This window comes from Anser cygnoides, chromosome 10 (assembly GCF_040182565.1).
Source record: "Anser cygnoides isolate HZ-2024a breed goose chromosome 10, Taihu_goose_T2T_genome, whole genome shotgun sequence".
In the NCBI taxonomy this organism is placed as follows: domain Eukaryota; kingdom Metazoa; phylum Chordata; class Aves; order Anseriformes; family Anatidae; genus Anser; species Anser cygnoides.
This window is the reverse complement of record NC_089882.1, coordinates 2,402,171-2,419,882: the sequence shown is the minus strand read 5'-3', so window position 1 is coordinate 2,419,882 and position 17,712 is coordinate 2,402,171. Positions and strand designations below refer to the sequence as shown.

The 17,712-nt window shown below is 34.3% G+C and overlaps 1 protein-coding gene across 9 annotated transcripts in view; it reads right to left on the bottom strand.

The window, feature by feature from the left end:
- Positions 1-416: 416 nt before the first annotated feature.
- NR2C2 (nuclear receptor subfamily 2 group C member 2) overlaps positions 417-17,712 on the bottom strand; it is a 46,181-nt gene continuing 28,885 nt past the window's right edge. For 7 of the 9 annotated variants that reach the window (XM_048071254.2, XM_048071234.2, XM_048071265.2 and 4 more), the window contains 3 exons: positions 13,882-14,019; positions 12,277-12,382; positions 417-9,837 (listed from right to left, as the gene is read on the bottom strand). In XM_048071254.2, coding sequence (XP_047927211.1) covers positions 9,663-9,837; positions 12,277-12,382; positions 13,882-14,019 — 419 coding nt within the window. In that variant the 3' untranslated portion in view covers positions 417-9,662. Of the gene's footprint in view, positions 9,838-12,276; positions 12,383-13,881; positions 14,020-16,302; positions 16,356-17,712 lie in introns of those variants that run through there. The other 2 variants (XM_048071271.2, XM_048071280.2) reach the window with 2 other exon arrangements.

Genomic DNA, 17,712 nt, shown 5'->3' with positions numbered 1-17,712 from the left:
AGGAGAACTGAAATTAACCATCTTCTCTATAAAAATAGATGTAAAAGATGTGGTGCATCTCAACCACATCATAAATAACATCGTGTTTAGCATTGGGAAGAGTTCAATTTCATTGTCTTTGCTATAAAGTGTGTTTGAAGGGAACTAAAATCTAACACACTACCCTAATTTAAAATCCAGGGAGTAGAAAGCAAGTAACAGATGAAAGTATTATCTGTTAGTAGATATTTTCTTCACCAAAAGAAAAAAAAAAAAAGGAGAAATGCAGAAGGCTGAAGATGAACTAAAGCTTTTAGGAAAAAGTCCTTCTCAGCTTGTTCACAGTGAAGGGAAATTTCTGTTCCTATTGAGCACTGGGCTTCGACACCTAATGTTTAAGAAATTCAGTGAGCTTACGAATAAAAATCAAGAATGCATTTATATCTGTAATTCACTTTAATAGTATAAACCTCATTTAGGTGGTAGTTTTAAGCCACAACAATATAATGCCACATTTAAACAGCATTTAATAAAATGCATAAGCTAAATCATGCACTGCAAATACTCTATATACAAACACAACAATGCAAATTCCTCTTCATGACTGAAGACATTGATTAGATATAAAATTCAGATTAAAAAAATCATGCTATTATTTTAATATGCTATTACACATACAATGTTGATTCCACAAAAGTAGCTGTGATAAATGAATAACTCTTGTGCGGTTTGAATCTGAAATTAAAATATAATAGCATAAACAATAGCTTTCTAGAGGATAGTAAGCAGAGACTTCCAGAAAATATCCCAAGGAATTAAAATTAGATCATTCCTTTTATAAAAATGGGATTTATTTTTTTTTATAAGAGCTCAGAGCTCCCTGGTATGCCTATGCCAAACAGATACAACACTTACACAATGTGCAGTTTCTCAATTACAAAACTGAACACTGACTTGCAATGTATTTTAGAGTACAGATTAATTATGAAAAATATTCCCAGATTTTACCTGAATTCAATTTATGGTAAAACATATGTAAGCAACGTGTTTTCTTCTTAAAGAATACAACCCACAGTCGTAGAAAATATATTAAAATGGACCTGTGCCTTCTTGTCATTTATCTAAGATCATTAAAAAATAATGTACAAGAAGCTGATTATTCAAGGATGTTAGATACCTGGCAATAGGTGTGCTTCTCAGACTTTTGCTTTCTGACATCAAATAGAGAAAGTTGATTTCACGTTACACAGTTTCTGTAGAATATGACAACATAGCACCACTTAAATTTGAGTGCATGTTGCCCTTCAGAATAAAAACAATTCAAACGTATATAAAACAAGTTTGCAGTTTTAAAATATGCTCTTTTTATAAATCCACAATTGGATTTCCACAATCCACAATTTTATAAATCCACATTTTTTTTTTTAAACAGATTCAGTCCAGATCAATACCTCAATCCACTTCCTAATCTTTAAAATTTTACTGCAGCACAATGACATGAACAGACATTCAGGTTTCCATTCAGCCTTTAAAGAGGAAAGCAAACATTATTCAAACCACACTGATTGTCATGACACCAATGAAGAACCATCTGTCACAGGAATTCCTGCCATTAAATAGTTTTCCTGCTGAACATCTCAGAAAAAGGGCTTGAAATATTAAAGATTGATGTTTTACAGGTCCTATATTTAAAACAAAAGCATACAAATGCTTACTAACAATATATTAAGAAACAAGAGAACATTCTTAGCATTCTTCACAGCAGAGATTTTACACGCAGAGGGCCTGACTTTGAAAGAAGCTTGTGCTTTACTTTAAGCATGCAAGAAACTCACATTATTTTAATCAGTGTCTGCTCATCTGCTCAAAGTTAAACATGCACAAGTCTTCACCACGTTGAGTCTACAAGGTGGAAACAAATGCCCAGAAAATTCCACTTCACCTTTTCAATACAAAAGACATGCTGAACTACCCTAAGCAGTTTGTAAACTTTTTATTATTGTTATTTTTAATAACATTAATATAATTACTTCTCTAAGTTTTCTATCCAAGTTCAAGTCATCAGAAGGGAAAAAGCACAAGAACAACTTACATTTTGATAATTTAAGTAACTGAGTACTCCCTACAAGTAATACACTGTCTTACTGCAAGTCTATTCATTAATGCTCCATGTGCCCATCTCCCACTGTGAATGATGGAAACTTCATACACACTCTAAGATCTGCAGACTGCAGTTTCAGAAAAGGACAGAACATGAAAATGGACATTAGCTTTGGCAACTAAACAAACTAACTACCTTTGTTTAGTTTAAGCTAGACAAAAAACAGTACCTTTGGAAACTGAATACACAATTGAAACGGACTGTGAAAATCCAATGTCTTTATATTTGCTAAGAAACAAACTGTGACCTCCCTCTTACTTCATTACCACTATGTGTAATTGCTTCATTGAACAGATGATATAGCCTTTGTTTAATTAAGTTTGGTTTCATGTAATCATTATGGTAATGTGTTGATTTTTTAAATGGCATCCATTGCATCCTGCTCTGTGTGCTACAGTTCAATGATAGAAGGCAATTTGGTTTTCTTTCAGTTATAGCTACACCTGAAGACTTGAAACAATCAATCTCTTACCAAGTTTCACTGTGGAATAAAACTTCACAAAAAACATTTCTCAGAAAGCTGAAAGAGAATGAGTGAGCATATACTGAAATGTGGAAGCACTTTCTATGAGTACTTTCTTTCTCGTCTTTTTATTCATACACTTATTTTTAACAGACATTTTAGGTTCTATTTACTCTTCACTGGCTGACCTCACCCATCAAACATGAAAACGTAAAGGGAAAAATGTAGAAGACACAAGCTTCACTGAATTTATTTGTCAGTACTGAAAAGAAAATACCACATACACCTGCTTTGGCAGTGGGGTTGGACCCAATGATCTCTTGAGGTCCCTTCCAACCCCTACAATTCTGTGATTCTGTGATATTCAAGCTAGGTTTAGAAAAAGGTGCAAAGCTCTGAAAATCATAGGGATTTACCTGCTTAAGCCAGGCTTAGTTTGTGCTAAGAAATGACAGCTAAAAAGCTCTGGATTAGAAAATGAATGAAAAGTTTAACATAAAGAATATCATGAATACATGGCTACGTATCTGTACATATATACATACATACACTGCACACTTTATATACACTGTACATAATGTATTTAGACAGATATAAACATATACATTCATACACACATACAACTATGTACATAGGCATTAGCTGCTTGATTGAGTTTTAGTATTGAACATGAAGAAATGCACACTGGTGGGAGGCACAAAGATGTGTAAAATAAATTCTTTAAAAAGAGAGGAAGAAGAATGGCATGAATTTAACAATAAGCCATTTTCAAAGCGTTCATGTAACTCAAATGATCGAACAGACCATAGGAATCATGGAACATTATGACAGTATTATCTGTGATGAACTTACCATGATTTCACAACAAAAACCCAGTAATAAGGTAACTCTGGGGCTTGATGTTTTCCAAGTCTAATATATTTAGACTTACAGCATTTAAACTTTATGAAAAAATTTATTTTAGCTGCACCATTGGTACACAATGTTCTAATATTTTTTTAGTACAAATTATTTCCCATATAATGTTGATAATATTAACTGGAGAAGAAGTAGGATTGTATCATTATCTAACAAGAGGGCTTATGGCATCTTTAGTCGAACAATAAGCCTGAATTTAATTCAGGAGATTTTACTGATGAGTGACTCAGCGACTTCAGAATTAGAAGGTGCAAAAAGCAAATGCATTTGCTCCCCCTTACCACACTCTTTTGTTGATTTTCATATAAAGCCATTTTTTTAAATTGCTTTCTGACATTCAAAATTCAGTAGAAGCTGACAATTTGTCCTTAGTCTGCCCCTTATTCTCATCTAAGGGGTGAAACATAGCCTCATTTTGCTGATTCCACCTGGATATATGGAGGTATCAGGCCTGCAGATGTTGTGTGCTGCTGCCACAACAGGCCCATGTTTATCATCAGAGCAAGCCATCACAACAGCTGTAACGTTGTTGTATGGCAAGAATGACAAACTACTGGGACAGATGGGAACCTACTTGTTTGCCTGATGTTTCTGCTTTTTCACTTGTGGCAACAGCAGAAGGAAAAAAGAATCAACCTCCCCACTTCTGTGCTCTAAAGAATAAACAAAGGAGAGGAGAGAGATATCAAATAGGAATTTATTTACTTGCTAGGGGTGTGATCCTGTACGTGTTTACTGGTGCACCTTTCTTTCCTCACTAAGCAGCGTTCAAATGACTGCGCACTTACATCATTTATAGGCATCCGAAGAAAACTACAGTTAGCAGCAGTTGAAGCCAATAACAACTACACAGTGTTGTGCAGTTTCACTTTTACTTTATAGGTGCCGTAAATGCTGTGGAACTGAGCAATGATTCTATCACAACTCAGAGTTTAGTTTTTTGAAACACTTGCCGGAAGCGTATGTCTGACTGACCTACCAGTTCTACTGCTCACGTCACCCAACTGGGATAGGGCCCCCTCAATGGTGCTGTTATTGCAGAAACCTGCTTCGATCACTGCTTCTTTGCTACAATCTTCAGCCTAATAAATTCCCTTTTCCTGACTAAACTATATTCCTGATATCCTTTGTACTCACGCTGTTTGGTGCTTTTTAAAATTATCACTTGCTTATTAAACAACAGGTAATCAGAGAAGAATCCCAACTATCCTCTTAATTGGAATGGACAGGGAAACGCACTAGCATCTTCAGTATCTTGAATGAACTCATCCAGGAACCTGTAAAAGTCCTGTGTATTACACATAACAATGGAAACACTGAAGTGTTTCACAGTCTCTACCAAAGAAGTGGCACCCTCAGGAGACTGGTTTGGCCTGGAAGCTGAGCCCTGACTTGTTTTCCCTATTACACCTCAGAATATGCCCTTTGCTGAAGGGTACTATAATGAGAATGCAGAGACAGCCGTTTTCAGCACAGAAATCTCGAGTCAGTACTATTCACTGGAGGCCTTATGGCTGCCCGGAGGACCAAGTACTTCAGAAATGACAGTAAAAAGACTTAGTAACTGATACCAAGTAATCACCAGTGACCAACAATAGTTTCCCATCTTCCCATTTCAGAGTACTCTGAAATCTGAGCCTTTTTAATAATATAACATTTTATGGCAGCTAAAATAGAGGCTTGTTTGAAGGATCTCTCTCAAGATTCTTGGAGATGATTATTTCCTTATCTACCAGTTTCACATCAGAATAGCTCCACTGGCACCAAAAGCATTGTATTTAATTTACAACAAACGTAAATAGGCAGAGAAACATGACTTTTGCATGTGGTCTTAGTCCTGCATCCCATTAGTTCAATTTAAGTAAATTACTGTACATTTTTGCCTTTGTGACAAAAGCAATAATTATTACAAAGGTAAACCCAAACGCTCCTACACTATTATTGCTCATTTATCTTTTTTATCTACAAGATCCAAATCCAGTTCCTTCTCAAGAGTCCTTCTCACACCAGTTTGTCAGTACAGAATTTTAACATTTATATGAATGAATTATTACCAATATACATATGTAATCAAGTTCAGATAGATCTAATTAAATAGTTTATCAATATTTTTCTACCCAGTTAAAATATTTTCATTTTAACAGCAATGGGAACAGGACCTAGAAGATTCTGAACACTATGTTTTAGGCACTATGTAGAGTTTCAGCAAGACACTACTTTTCTTAGAATCACTTTCAGACTGTGATCCTTTGAGCCCTAGTTCCGTAAACATAACTTTGGCTTGAAATTAGGCCTTTATGAAAAGAAGCTATTTCCATACTTAAAAATCAAGAAATATTTTTTCAAAGAGTGTGACAATAATTAAAAAAATCCTGCTCCATATTCACAAGCAAAAGTTCACACTTGCAAAGAAGAAACAAAGTAAAAGTCATTTAGAAGCAAAGTTAATGAGATTAGTCTGTGAGTGTTTTCCAGTCACTAGCAAACTCAGATATGACAGGAACTACATTAGCCTCGTAGTATTTTTTGCAGTAGTAATAACCTCTTCCTTATATAACATAGTTGGATTATATGGGATCAGAATTTATTATGCAGCCAAACTGTAAACTAGATAATGGTCATGCAAAGATGATTTAAGACTCTTAAGCTTGCAGCTGTACCACGTCTGTTGTTCTGCTTTCACTATGTTAGAGTGGCCTGAAAGCCCAACTACTTCAAGAGGTTGAAAATAGTAACAAAGGTTAACATAGAGCAGGAACAATTTCATGAGACCAATTTTCCTCAGGTGTGCCCTTCTGCTGACACTAGCAAGCAACACCTAAACTGGTGGCAGAAAGAACCTCTTTGCTGGTTCTGTGTCTCTGGAACATCTGTTTTCTGTTAACGGACAGGTAAGGGAAGGAAAAACATTTATTTCAATGTTAAATAAAATAGCCTCACTGACAGATTACACTTTAAATTTAGTGCAGCTACACTGGAGAAGATGGTTTATAGTTTCATATGGCAGGGACTGCTTTCAATGGCTCATTCACATGCCAAACCTCATTTTTGTGTCAGCCCTTGAGCAGCACGTGAGAAAAAAGTGTTAGGTTACTCATCACAACTATTTTAGAATTTATAGTTAGTATTCAAATAGGCAAAAACGTTTTAGAATCTGAATATTTCTTAAGCTGAAGAATCTACCATCTGCAGTCCAAATTTCCACAAAACAAACTTATTCTTAGAATCAAAACAGTGTATAGTTGGAGGATGTACATATTCGTTAATGGCATAAGGACTAAATTATATTGGTTCTGACTAATGCAAGTCTGCAAATCATGCTGATGATGCTACACAAAGAGAATTATTATTTTAGGCGATTACCAGAATCTTTTGTATGTAACTGTTTAATTCTATCAATTAAATGCACACATGACAAATAAACCCTAGATATGTGTTGCACTGCGGTAATTTCATTTACATAAATTAATGTTTTATCTTAGGTAAAATCATGTTACAGTCCAAGAATCTATTTGCAGAGTAAGGGACTAACAGAGATCTATCAAGGATATCAGTATGTGGCCTTGCATTTGTAGGGAGTGTAGTTTATTTGTAAACAGAGCTGCATGGTATTTACTATTTTGATCTATAAATGTAATGCGATGCATACATTTTAAATTTTACTTCACGTGATCCCTCCATACACAAAAAACTATAGTGGGCTTTATTTTGTTCCCTGAACAATTATGGTCACAGCATAAATCAGAAAAACAAAGAAAACAAATTTTTGCATTGAAAATGGGACCCTTTTACTTTAAAAGCTGAAGTCAAAACAACGCTTGCCATGAAAAAATATCAGCTGTGTATTCAAATTTGGAAAAAAAATTCAATGGTTATCTTTTGTGCTTAATAATATTTAATTTGTCCTTAACAATGCCTACTTAATTGCCTGAATTACTATTTTATATATATATATATATATTTTTTTTTTTTTTTTACAAATTACTGAAGTAAAATTAAACTAATTTTGTTTTGTTTTTTCATAGAAAAAAATCACATGTTCAATGTATACCAGTTTTATAACAATGACATAACTTTTTTAAAAGAAAATATCAAAACCAGCCACAACTCTTTCCAAGGTCAGTACTTCTGCTCTTGTTAAAGCCACAAATAGTTTTTATACCCTTAAAACGGGGATTTTGCATCAGAAGTGCTGACACAATCACACAATAAGTTATATTGAAATACAACAATTAGTACAAAGTTTTGCATTCCAGCTGACTTCATGTTTAGGGTGCAGGCCTTCCATCACATTAGAAATGTAAGAATGTCATTTGTTATAGCAAAAGCTGAGAGAAAAGTGCAGTATTTTAGATCTCTGCATGTATATTGGTCTCCTTGTTACAACCTTTTGAGAACAGAAGACTCTGAATGCTCTAATGATGGTGACTGTACAAGACCTTAATGCATCCAGAAGTGAAAATTACATAGCCGTAGCCATGTAGCACTCATGTCATAAAGAGCTATACAAATGTGAGCCTCCTAATGAGAATGAAGTATACCACGTCAGAATTTTTAGCATATCAGAAGCCTTATCTAGAGACTCTTAGGACACAAACACCAACCTGCCTGGTGTTTCTAAATATGGATCACTACTGGAAGAAAAAAAATATGCTGAATTCACCATTAGATTTTTGTCACATAAAAATATACAAATAGAAAATGCCTCTACCAAACAAATCATTAAACTAATTAATGCTTTTAATATGCCAGGATCTGACGAAGGTATTAACCACCATAACTTTTTTTTTTAAAAAAAAACACACACAACTTTGATTATTTAAAATACTTAATGTCAATAATAAATTATACTAAAACAAAAGTAATGCTGGATGCATTACTTGCAGGCCAGTACTAGAAAACATGTAGATAGCTCATTACTTCAGACAGTTAAAAAAAAGTTGTTAATTTAACACTCTATGGTATATCAGTCATTAACTGCAATGATACATGAAAACAGAAATCCCATCTATACTTCTGTTTCAAACTGATTCACAGGAAGGTTGAAAGCACTGCAGACTGGGAGCGCTTTGTCATGGAAGGGGAGAGAAATAAAGTGAGAGCTTTATAATATACTCTTGCTGACAAACAGAGGTTCCCACTATTTCAGGTTTTAAATTGTATCTTTGGCTGGATGATGAGAGTGTGAAGGAGTACAGAGAGGAATAAATTTGGGAATACACAGAGCATACTCGAAGTGCATCACAGCTCTAACTGAAAATGAGTGTTCTTCCAGTTAATGACTGTCCTTCCCCACAGTTAAAAGGCTTCCTACTAGAATAACATTTATCATGACTTTTGGGCTGAATAGAAACTTCAACAAATCCTGAATAATTCACCACTACTGTGGCAAGAAATACATTTTTTTCTCCTAGTTTGGGTAATTTCTGTAGCATGTAATAGTCACTATGGTCACACCATGCCATTAATTACAATGTCACTAACTTAACAATATAGTTCCATATAATGTGGATATCTAATTTAAGAATCCACATTACTATTTAACGTATAACGTAAGATGGAGTGACTTTTTGTAGAATAAATGATTGTCTCCTGTAGCATTCTACATTTTCACATACATCACTAGCATTTTGACTAAGGACATAAGTAATTTTTTTTCATTCTCCCTACTCATAAGCAGGACATTGATGATATTACCGTTCCAGCGACAAGTGTTTACAAAGTGCTAGTATTACTCCCTGGCAATTATTAGATATTAATTCCAAGGTTATTTTTAATATATACATACTGGTCATTTTTACTTTTAAAGTAATCTTATTACTAGTCTCTGATATTATAAAACTCTATTTTTAACCACTGATAATTTCTAAATACAAAGCACATGAAAATTATGTTCAGTAATTCTATAGCCTTTTGAATGAAAGGCATCCAAAATATTCCTTATGGCAGAAAAGGTCCTGTAGCAGCTCTTTTAACAGCCATTTCAATTTTGTCAATGTTGGGAAACAGACAAGGAGAAATCTGATAGGAAATGCGTAATAAGTTGGAAATATTTGTACATACCAAAATGCTATTCTTTTAACTTCTCAATTGTACGTTTTTAAGAAAATTACTTTGATCCATCAAATTGTGTTGTTCCCACTACGCAGATGTGCCAGTTATTTGACCATTATATTCTGCTGTTTCCATTTTGAGAATGTAGGGGATTATACTGTCAATTGGAACATTTCCAATGAGACCAGTAAAAAATAGTTCCTCAGTAATGCTAGAGCTCATCAGCCTAAGTGCTGGCAGGCGAACTAGAATCCGGGCTAACCTGAAAAAGAAATTGAGTGAATTATGAATACATAAAATATGAGTTAAAAAAAAATACTGTGAGGCTAAAAAGATGTTTTTGTTTTTATTATTACCATAATTCATGAATGGGAGTAAAGAGGCTACCATATAAAGAATTATTACTTTTCTATCCTGCAAGTGAAATGAAAAAGCTTCTGTCCTCCGAGGTTTCTCCAGTGAAAATGATGTATTAACGTATCAATGCCCTTTGTAGATATAACATGTATGTACAAACATCAGTCTCCCGGTCTGCTTCTGAAATTCCCAACTCTGGAAACACTTCAGAGTTCAGGACAATGTTAAAACAAGTAATATTCATAATGACTAACACACTGACATTTCTACAATTTTAAGAGTAAAATGCTCAATTAAAATTGAAGCCATAAACAGTATGTTCCTCAGTTACCTAGCAACTTAATGAGAAGCCAGATAGTAAGGATGGGGCTCTGTTTTTATAAAAAGAAATTAGAGGATCTGTGTCTGATGAGAAAGTGAATTTGGAGGAATCTGCTGTTACTTATACATACTTCCAAGTGTTGTGCTTTTTTGTATATTAGGATGTTAACAGACATCCAATATAATGAAGTGATCATATTGCACTTCTGGACTTTCAATGCAGTTTTAAATTTAGAACAACGTTGGAAGCATATCTGTTGTGTTTGTATTGCAGATATACATCACAATTGCCAAAATAAATTCCCGCAGCTGGAGGCATGGAATAACAAAACTTAGGCAGCACTGAACACGGGCCTTTAGAAAATGCTTGAATATCTATGGAGAAAAAAATATAAAGACCGTTCTGCTAATATATCAGATCTTGTAAACTTCAGGGAAAATTTTCAAAAAGAGTGAAGACATGCTGCTATTCCGTGAAAATTATAACACTTGTGCTTCTATCTCAATTTGTGCCAGCATTCACTTGCTCAGAAAAATCAGATTTGTACTCTAAATTTATCCAAGGATGAGCATGGGGGTATAAACAATATAAATTAAAATACAGAACAGTATTTGGGAAGCATGACTGTATTTTTTCTTACTGCAGAAGTCCACCTCTTTTGCACAAAAATCAGAGTAATTAAGCTGTATATGGAAATAGAAGAGCAATGTGGGATCTAAGGATATTTCCAAAGCAGAATTCCTATCTCCATTGCACCTGACTGGGAATACTGATGTCCCACAGTGTTAACTCTATAGGATCAGTGCAGAGACCTGTTTCTAAGATGGGAGAATCTCTCTTTCAGAGGCTTTTTTTTTTTTTTTTTTTTTTAAATGTTAACACAACCCTCACACCTTGCTTAAATGTAAAGGTTTGCATGCTTCTTTACAAGGAGATAGCTTTCACAGTAAAAGAAAGTAAGTTCTAGGATAGATTACTAGACAGAAGGTAGAATTTCCTTTGTAGTGCAGAGAATGATTACGTTGGTGAAATTTAAAAATAGCACAGTTTCGATCGAGATGATTGGAAGTTAATTATTTCCAGCAAGTAATACACAGGAACAGTTAAGAGCTGACAAAACAAATTATGTACTCTCAAAATGAAGTTCCTGGAAATTTAACAAAAAAAAAAAAGAGAGAGAAACTAAGTAGGAAGTGAAAATTTCCTACAACAGAAGCTTAAGAGTTGGTTAAGAATAGAGAACTGGTCCTCATATGTAATCCTTAGTGCTTCAAGGTCTCTAAACTGATAATTTTAATACTTTTCTGCACATGTGACTTGAAAAAGGTTATCATCATCCTTTAACCATATTATTATCTCAAAGCTTCTTGAACTAACTTGAAAAGAAAGAAGTCTGAGTTAAAGAAGCTATTCTTGAGACTTCTAATACAGACAGTAAGTCTGTCTACTTTTCTAAACATGGCAATGAAACTCTCCCTCAAAAAAAAAAAAAAAAAAAAAAACACACCACCAAACCCAACCCAACCGGGAAAAGGGGTAATGATTTTGAAGTAAAAAACAGGTATGTTTAGATTAGGTATAAGGAAGAAATTCTTTACTAAGAGGGTGGGGTGAGGCACTAAAACAGGTTACTTAAGAAGTTGTGGATGTCCCATCCCTGGAAGTGTTCAAGGTCAGGCTGGATGGGGGCTTTGGGCAACCTTTTCTGATGGAAGGTGTTATGAGGGGCTGGAAAGAGATGATCTTTAACGTCCCTTCTAATCCAAACCATTCTATGATTCCAAACACTAAAAATAGGAGAATATACTGTTAAATTTAAGTGGAAGAAGCCAGACAGCTATTCTTGATTCTTATCTTTCAACAAACCTGCTGCTTTTATCAACAAGATTCTGGTTCTTTCACCTCAATAGTCAAAAAACCAACACCAGATGTAAAAAAGGAAATAATATATCATGATGCTATTTTGTATTTTTGCCAGCTTCAGCTCACAACATTATTTTGGGTATTATAGAAAACAAGTACCTATACGTATCTTCTGGATAAGTTTTTTGGACATAGTCCTGCAATTCCATCTGTGCTTTCTCCTGGAATTTTTCTATTTGGGTTGAACTGGTCAGACCAGGGTGATCTAAAGAAACAAAGCATTTCTGTATGTTGATTGTTTCCCTATACATTGCAAAATTTATGTACTTACAACATTCTTACATTTAATTTCGTTTAAATATTGTATTGTGATATTTAACATATTAGCTGTAAAAAAATGGAACATTTAATTGAGTATTTGCTTCCTGGCTTCAGAACTGGCATACTCAATTTTCTCTCCATAGCTGGCTATATCCAGAAGAAATCAGAAAAATTAATCCTGTAGGTGTATACCAGGCAATGCCTATAACAGTTTGTGTTTCTAACCCTGCTTTTTCAAATGTGTTTTCCTCTGTAATTTCAACCAACTATTGAGCAATATCTAGTTTTTTCCTTGACAAATCAACTTCTTGACCTTCCTAAGTCTGTCTTATGCTTTAATTCCTCCTGGCTCTGCTCCTCAAAGACAGTGACATGATCAGAAAAACTGAAAATACCACACATCTGACTATACCCAAATATCTTCAGTGTTGTGTTCAAAGTGCTCTTCCCTTGAAATGGGACAGAGATATCTTGAGTATGGAAAATTCACTGCTCCTCAGACTTGCATTAAAATCCTAATAAACTTAACCCTAATAATAGAATCTGCAGAAAATTTCCAAAAGCGTATTTCAGGACACTAGTATCTTCCAATTAAATGCAAATTTTATTACAAAGAGAAAAATAATATCAATGCAAAAAAAAAAAAAAAAAAAACCTGATAAGTTATTCCTTTTCTTGGTATTTTACTTTAATTCAGAGATGCTTACCACTTTGAATGTAGCAAATAATTTACATTTCAGAGCAAGTCCTCCCCTTTCAATCAGCCTGTCAGCAGTTTTAAGTTTAAGCAATTTTTAAATTTAAGAAACATCTCTACGCTTTTGCTGAAGAGACTACTACTTCCCATTTTTTGATGTCCTTACCTTATCATTCCAGAAAATCTCAAGTGTCTTCCTTAAGGAAATCCTCGTATCATAAACACTGTAGATCATGCTTTAGTTGTCTGCTATCATTTTTTGCAACAAATGGAAGACCGCCTGTTTACATTTAGTTTTGGAGATTTTGCAGAAACTCCACATAAAATACAGTGGTGTTTCTGCTTATATTTCACGTATTCCCCTTATGAGTGTCATAAAAATATTAACACTGGAGTCAACTTCTTTTTGTCGCTTTGAGAATGTACTTCCTCTAATCCTTCCTACCATTTTAATATTGCCTGATAACTTCTTAATATTGGACCCCCAGCTGAAGATAATTGACCGTCTAGTCTCCTAAGGTAGGTTAACAAGAAATACCTGAGAGACTGGAGGTGTAAATAATATGAATTTGTTGCTCCAAAGTTATTTTTAAAACACATTGTTTGTGATAAATTATTATTGAATACTCATTTTATCTACAACTTAATAGAACAGCCTCATCTCAAGTCATTAGTCTTATAAATAATTACTAAAATGGTAACTTATGAATGTTTATTTAAAAATAGTTTGTTATGAAATTCCTTACCAGGGCTAAAGAGGACTATAGCTTTAAGGTATGCATATTCATATCCATCAATATCAATCTTGGCCATGCTGTTACAGAACTCCTGAAGTTTCCAGATGTGTTCCATGACTTGCTTTATTCTGTCTCCAGAAAGCTTATCTACAAAAAGATATTGCTTATTATTTCATGCGAGCTCAAGTACATCCAATATCTTAACCAACATCCTTTTACAAAAAAAGTAAAGTAACATTTCAAAGTATCTTGTCTCATTTGGTATTTTAAAAACCACTTAACATGTAAGGATGGTCTGAATGATTACAGAAGTGAAGACTTCTAAAGCCAAATCAGAGGGCTAGCAAACAACAACTCTTTTGCATAATTTTGCTTGAATAGCATAATCCGTGACACCAATCCTATTCCAATGATGTACTGCAAGAGACTCTCAAATTACAGTTTGAATTATTCTACAAAATAGATCGTGATTCTGGGAATGAAAAAAATTACAAAACAAATGCTATCATGCAATCCTAATTTTAACTTCAAACAGTATTGAGTTAGCTCTTCCAGAATGCAAGATCAGTGATGACAGTGATACTTCTTTTTCTGTTTGTACTTTAGAAGTAAACTTTTAATTCACAGTGGTACATAGCCTTCTTTTCTTCTGAAGGGGCAAATTCATTCAAATACACGTACACAGATTCTTCTATCTTTTGAAACATGTTTCTTATGTTGGTTTCATGTTCTTAAAACATTAATTTAGAAAATATTTATGGATAAGCTAAAATTGAGTGGCATTGGTTGCTGAGCTAGGGAAGGAGAGCTTTCTAATTTGGTAAATAAAGGTAACTAATTCAGTGAAATTTAGTAAACTTCTCTGACTGCACATCTGTAAACTGGTCAAAGAATGAAAGCCTTAAAGATTATATTAAAACAAATCTCTGAATATATAATTACCATTATTAAGCTTCATGGAGAAGTCAATTCATAAGAGGCAATTTTTTTCCCCTCCAGAAATACGTTAGAATAAATTGATTCCATTCACAATCTTCAGTGCTACTACACTGTATCTTTATAACTTCATAATATTTTACCTTTGTCTGAACAGATAATAGTGTATATGATTGTTTAGATCCATGTGTGTTAACCTGAATCTTTTATGTCATTTATGACTCCTTTTACATATTTTATGCAACTACATAGAAAATTGAGCAGAACAAAAGAAGAAATTAAACATTTTTTTGCATAATGTCTTCAAATATGAAAGTATAATCTAATCTTCTACAATACATAAACTGTAATACTGATTTTTTGTTACTCAAGATGGATGAAGATACACATTATATAATATCTCAGCGTTATATGAGAAACAACGGTGCAGAAATACATGCAAAAAGTTAAATTTGAATTTCACAGTTTTCAAGCAACCTCATCACTCACATACTTCTTAGACAAAGTTCTGAAATTTCATCACTTTGAGTTTTGAAGGTGTAGTATAAATGTAACCTAACTTTACAGAATAGCATTGAATAAAACAAATGTAGTCTCATCCTCTCTTTTTGTCCAGTCCCAGATAACACTGTATGACTGAAAGGATAGGTTTAAGCCATAGGAACAGAAGTGAGACCAGCTTAAGAGTGTAACAGCCCTACCACTTACTCCTCCACAAACTGATCACCTGGAGTGTATGTGGAACTGACATATTTATTCTGAGACAGATGTAATTAAAAGCTTAACTCTTTGTAGAACACATAATATGCACATTTCCCTGTTGGGCTTTTAAACTCTTGCTCCTCTTTCTGTGAAGGAATGTCAATTTGTTTTATTTTGAGGGCTGTCCAAGCTTTATCAAATTATAAAAAAGTAAAAACATTCATGAAAGGATACTATCCATTTAAAAATCAAACCTCTGTCCAATTTTACCATAATAAAGCTAACAAAAGTAGATTAAAGCAAATGTACTTTACTAGGACTGAAGGAGATTCAAGGTATTTTTCATATCATCTATCTACTTTTGTGCATTTTATAGTTTTACACGCAAGTTTCACTCTATTCAGTAAGTCTGTTCCAGTTCTCACTGTATGCACAGTAACCAAATCACAAAAATTGTCAAACTGGTACCAAACAGTATTCCATAACTACTTTTAACTCACATTTAAATTGAAACTGGATTTCATGTAATTATATCATTTAATATTGCTATTGGAAATAATTATTTAATATGGGCTACTCATGTCTACACTGCACATATGATTTAGCAATAGTAGGTGACACAGAATGTGCTTTGCAGTGTGAAAGTTTAAAGTTAGGGAAAAACCTTCAGGGAAGTATTCTATACTTGCAACTACATTTTCCAGCTTCCCTATGCTTCTGTAATTTGAGAAGGGCAAAGGAAATGACTGTTCTGTGAGACGTATCAAATCTGCGACCTAGCTCCTCCATCACCTGCAGAATCCTGGGCTGTTTTGGATTGCTTGATTCCTATTTGCTGCATTCACCTAGGTATAAAAAGCAGTGCCACATCAGTTACAGTATATTAACAGGCTCTTTGTGCTTGTAGGAGTTTCTTCCCCAAAAGAATTTACAATTTTACAGAAGTAAAAAAGGAGGATTACCATCTATTTCCGATATTCCTCTTGGAAAAATATTTTATTTTCAAATTTCTGTGGTAGTTCATTTTTATGTAGATATAAGCATGCTTTTTATCTTAGTCCTTTTCTTCTGTGTCTTGGTTTCAGTTAGGACAGAGTTAATTTTCCTCCTAGTAGCTGGTAGGGTGCTATGTTTTGGATTAAGATGAGAAGATTGCTGATAACATGCTGATGTTTTAATTGTTGCAGAGCAGTGCTTACACCAAGCCAAGGACTTTTCAGCTTCTCGCTCTGTCCTGCCAGCGAGCAGGCTGGGGGTGCAGCAGGAGCTGGGAGGGGATAGACCCAGGACAGCTGACCCAAACTGGCCAAAGGTGTATTCCATACCATCTGATGTCATGCTAAACAATATATAGGGGCTGGCCAGGGTGGGGGGGGCTGGCTGCTCGGGGATAGGCTGGGCATCGGTCAACAGGTGGTGAGCAATTGCATTGTGCATCACTTGTTTCGTACACATTATTATTAATAATACTATTATCATTATTATTATTGTTATTATTATTTTCCTGTCTTAATAAACTGTCTTTATCTCAACTCACAGGCTTCACTTTCCCGTTTCTCTCCCCCATCCCAGAGAGGGAGGGGGGAGGGTGAGCGAATGGCTGTGTGGTGTTTAGCTGCCAGCCGGTTTAAACCACAACATTCTGGTAAGAAAAAAATGGCTACCTGCATAAATTATACAATTTTCTATCATTTGGCCATTGCATATATATTCTGCTGTTCTCCTTCTGCAATTAAAAATACACTATATTTGCAGAGTTTAAAGCTGCTAGTATTGTGGGGTTTTATCTTATTAAAAGTGAAAAGTTATTCTCAAGCTAATCAACTCTGATAGGGAGCATCCTTAAAGAAAAGGAAAGAAAAAAGGAAAGCAGCTGTAACAGATTATCCTTCATTCTAGATATAGTCATCATTATCACAGGCCAACACTGAACTCAAAACTAGAATTACACAAATCTTCATGAAAGCGTCAAGAAAATAGGTTGTTTAATGCTTCAAAGGGTACTTCAAAATACAGTAATCATTACTGTATTATAGTAGTATACAACAAAATGGTTACACTTGTAAGAATACACTTGTGATACTTGGCAAATGCTACAGTTTTACACTGTAGAGAGATGAAAAACTCTGGAAGGAATAAAGCTCAGTTGTGATTCAGGAGAAGGCATGATTATTCTAAGAGAAAAAAAATATTTACATCTAG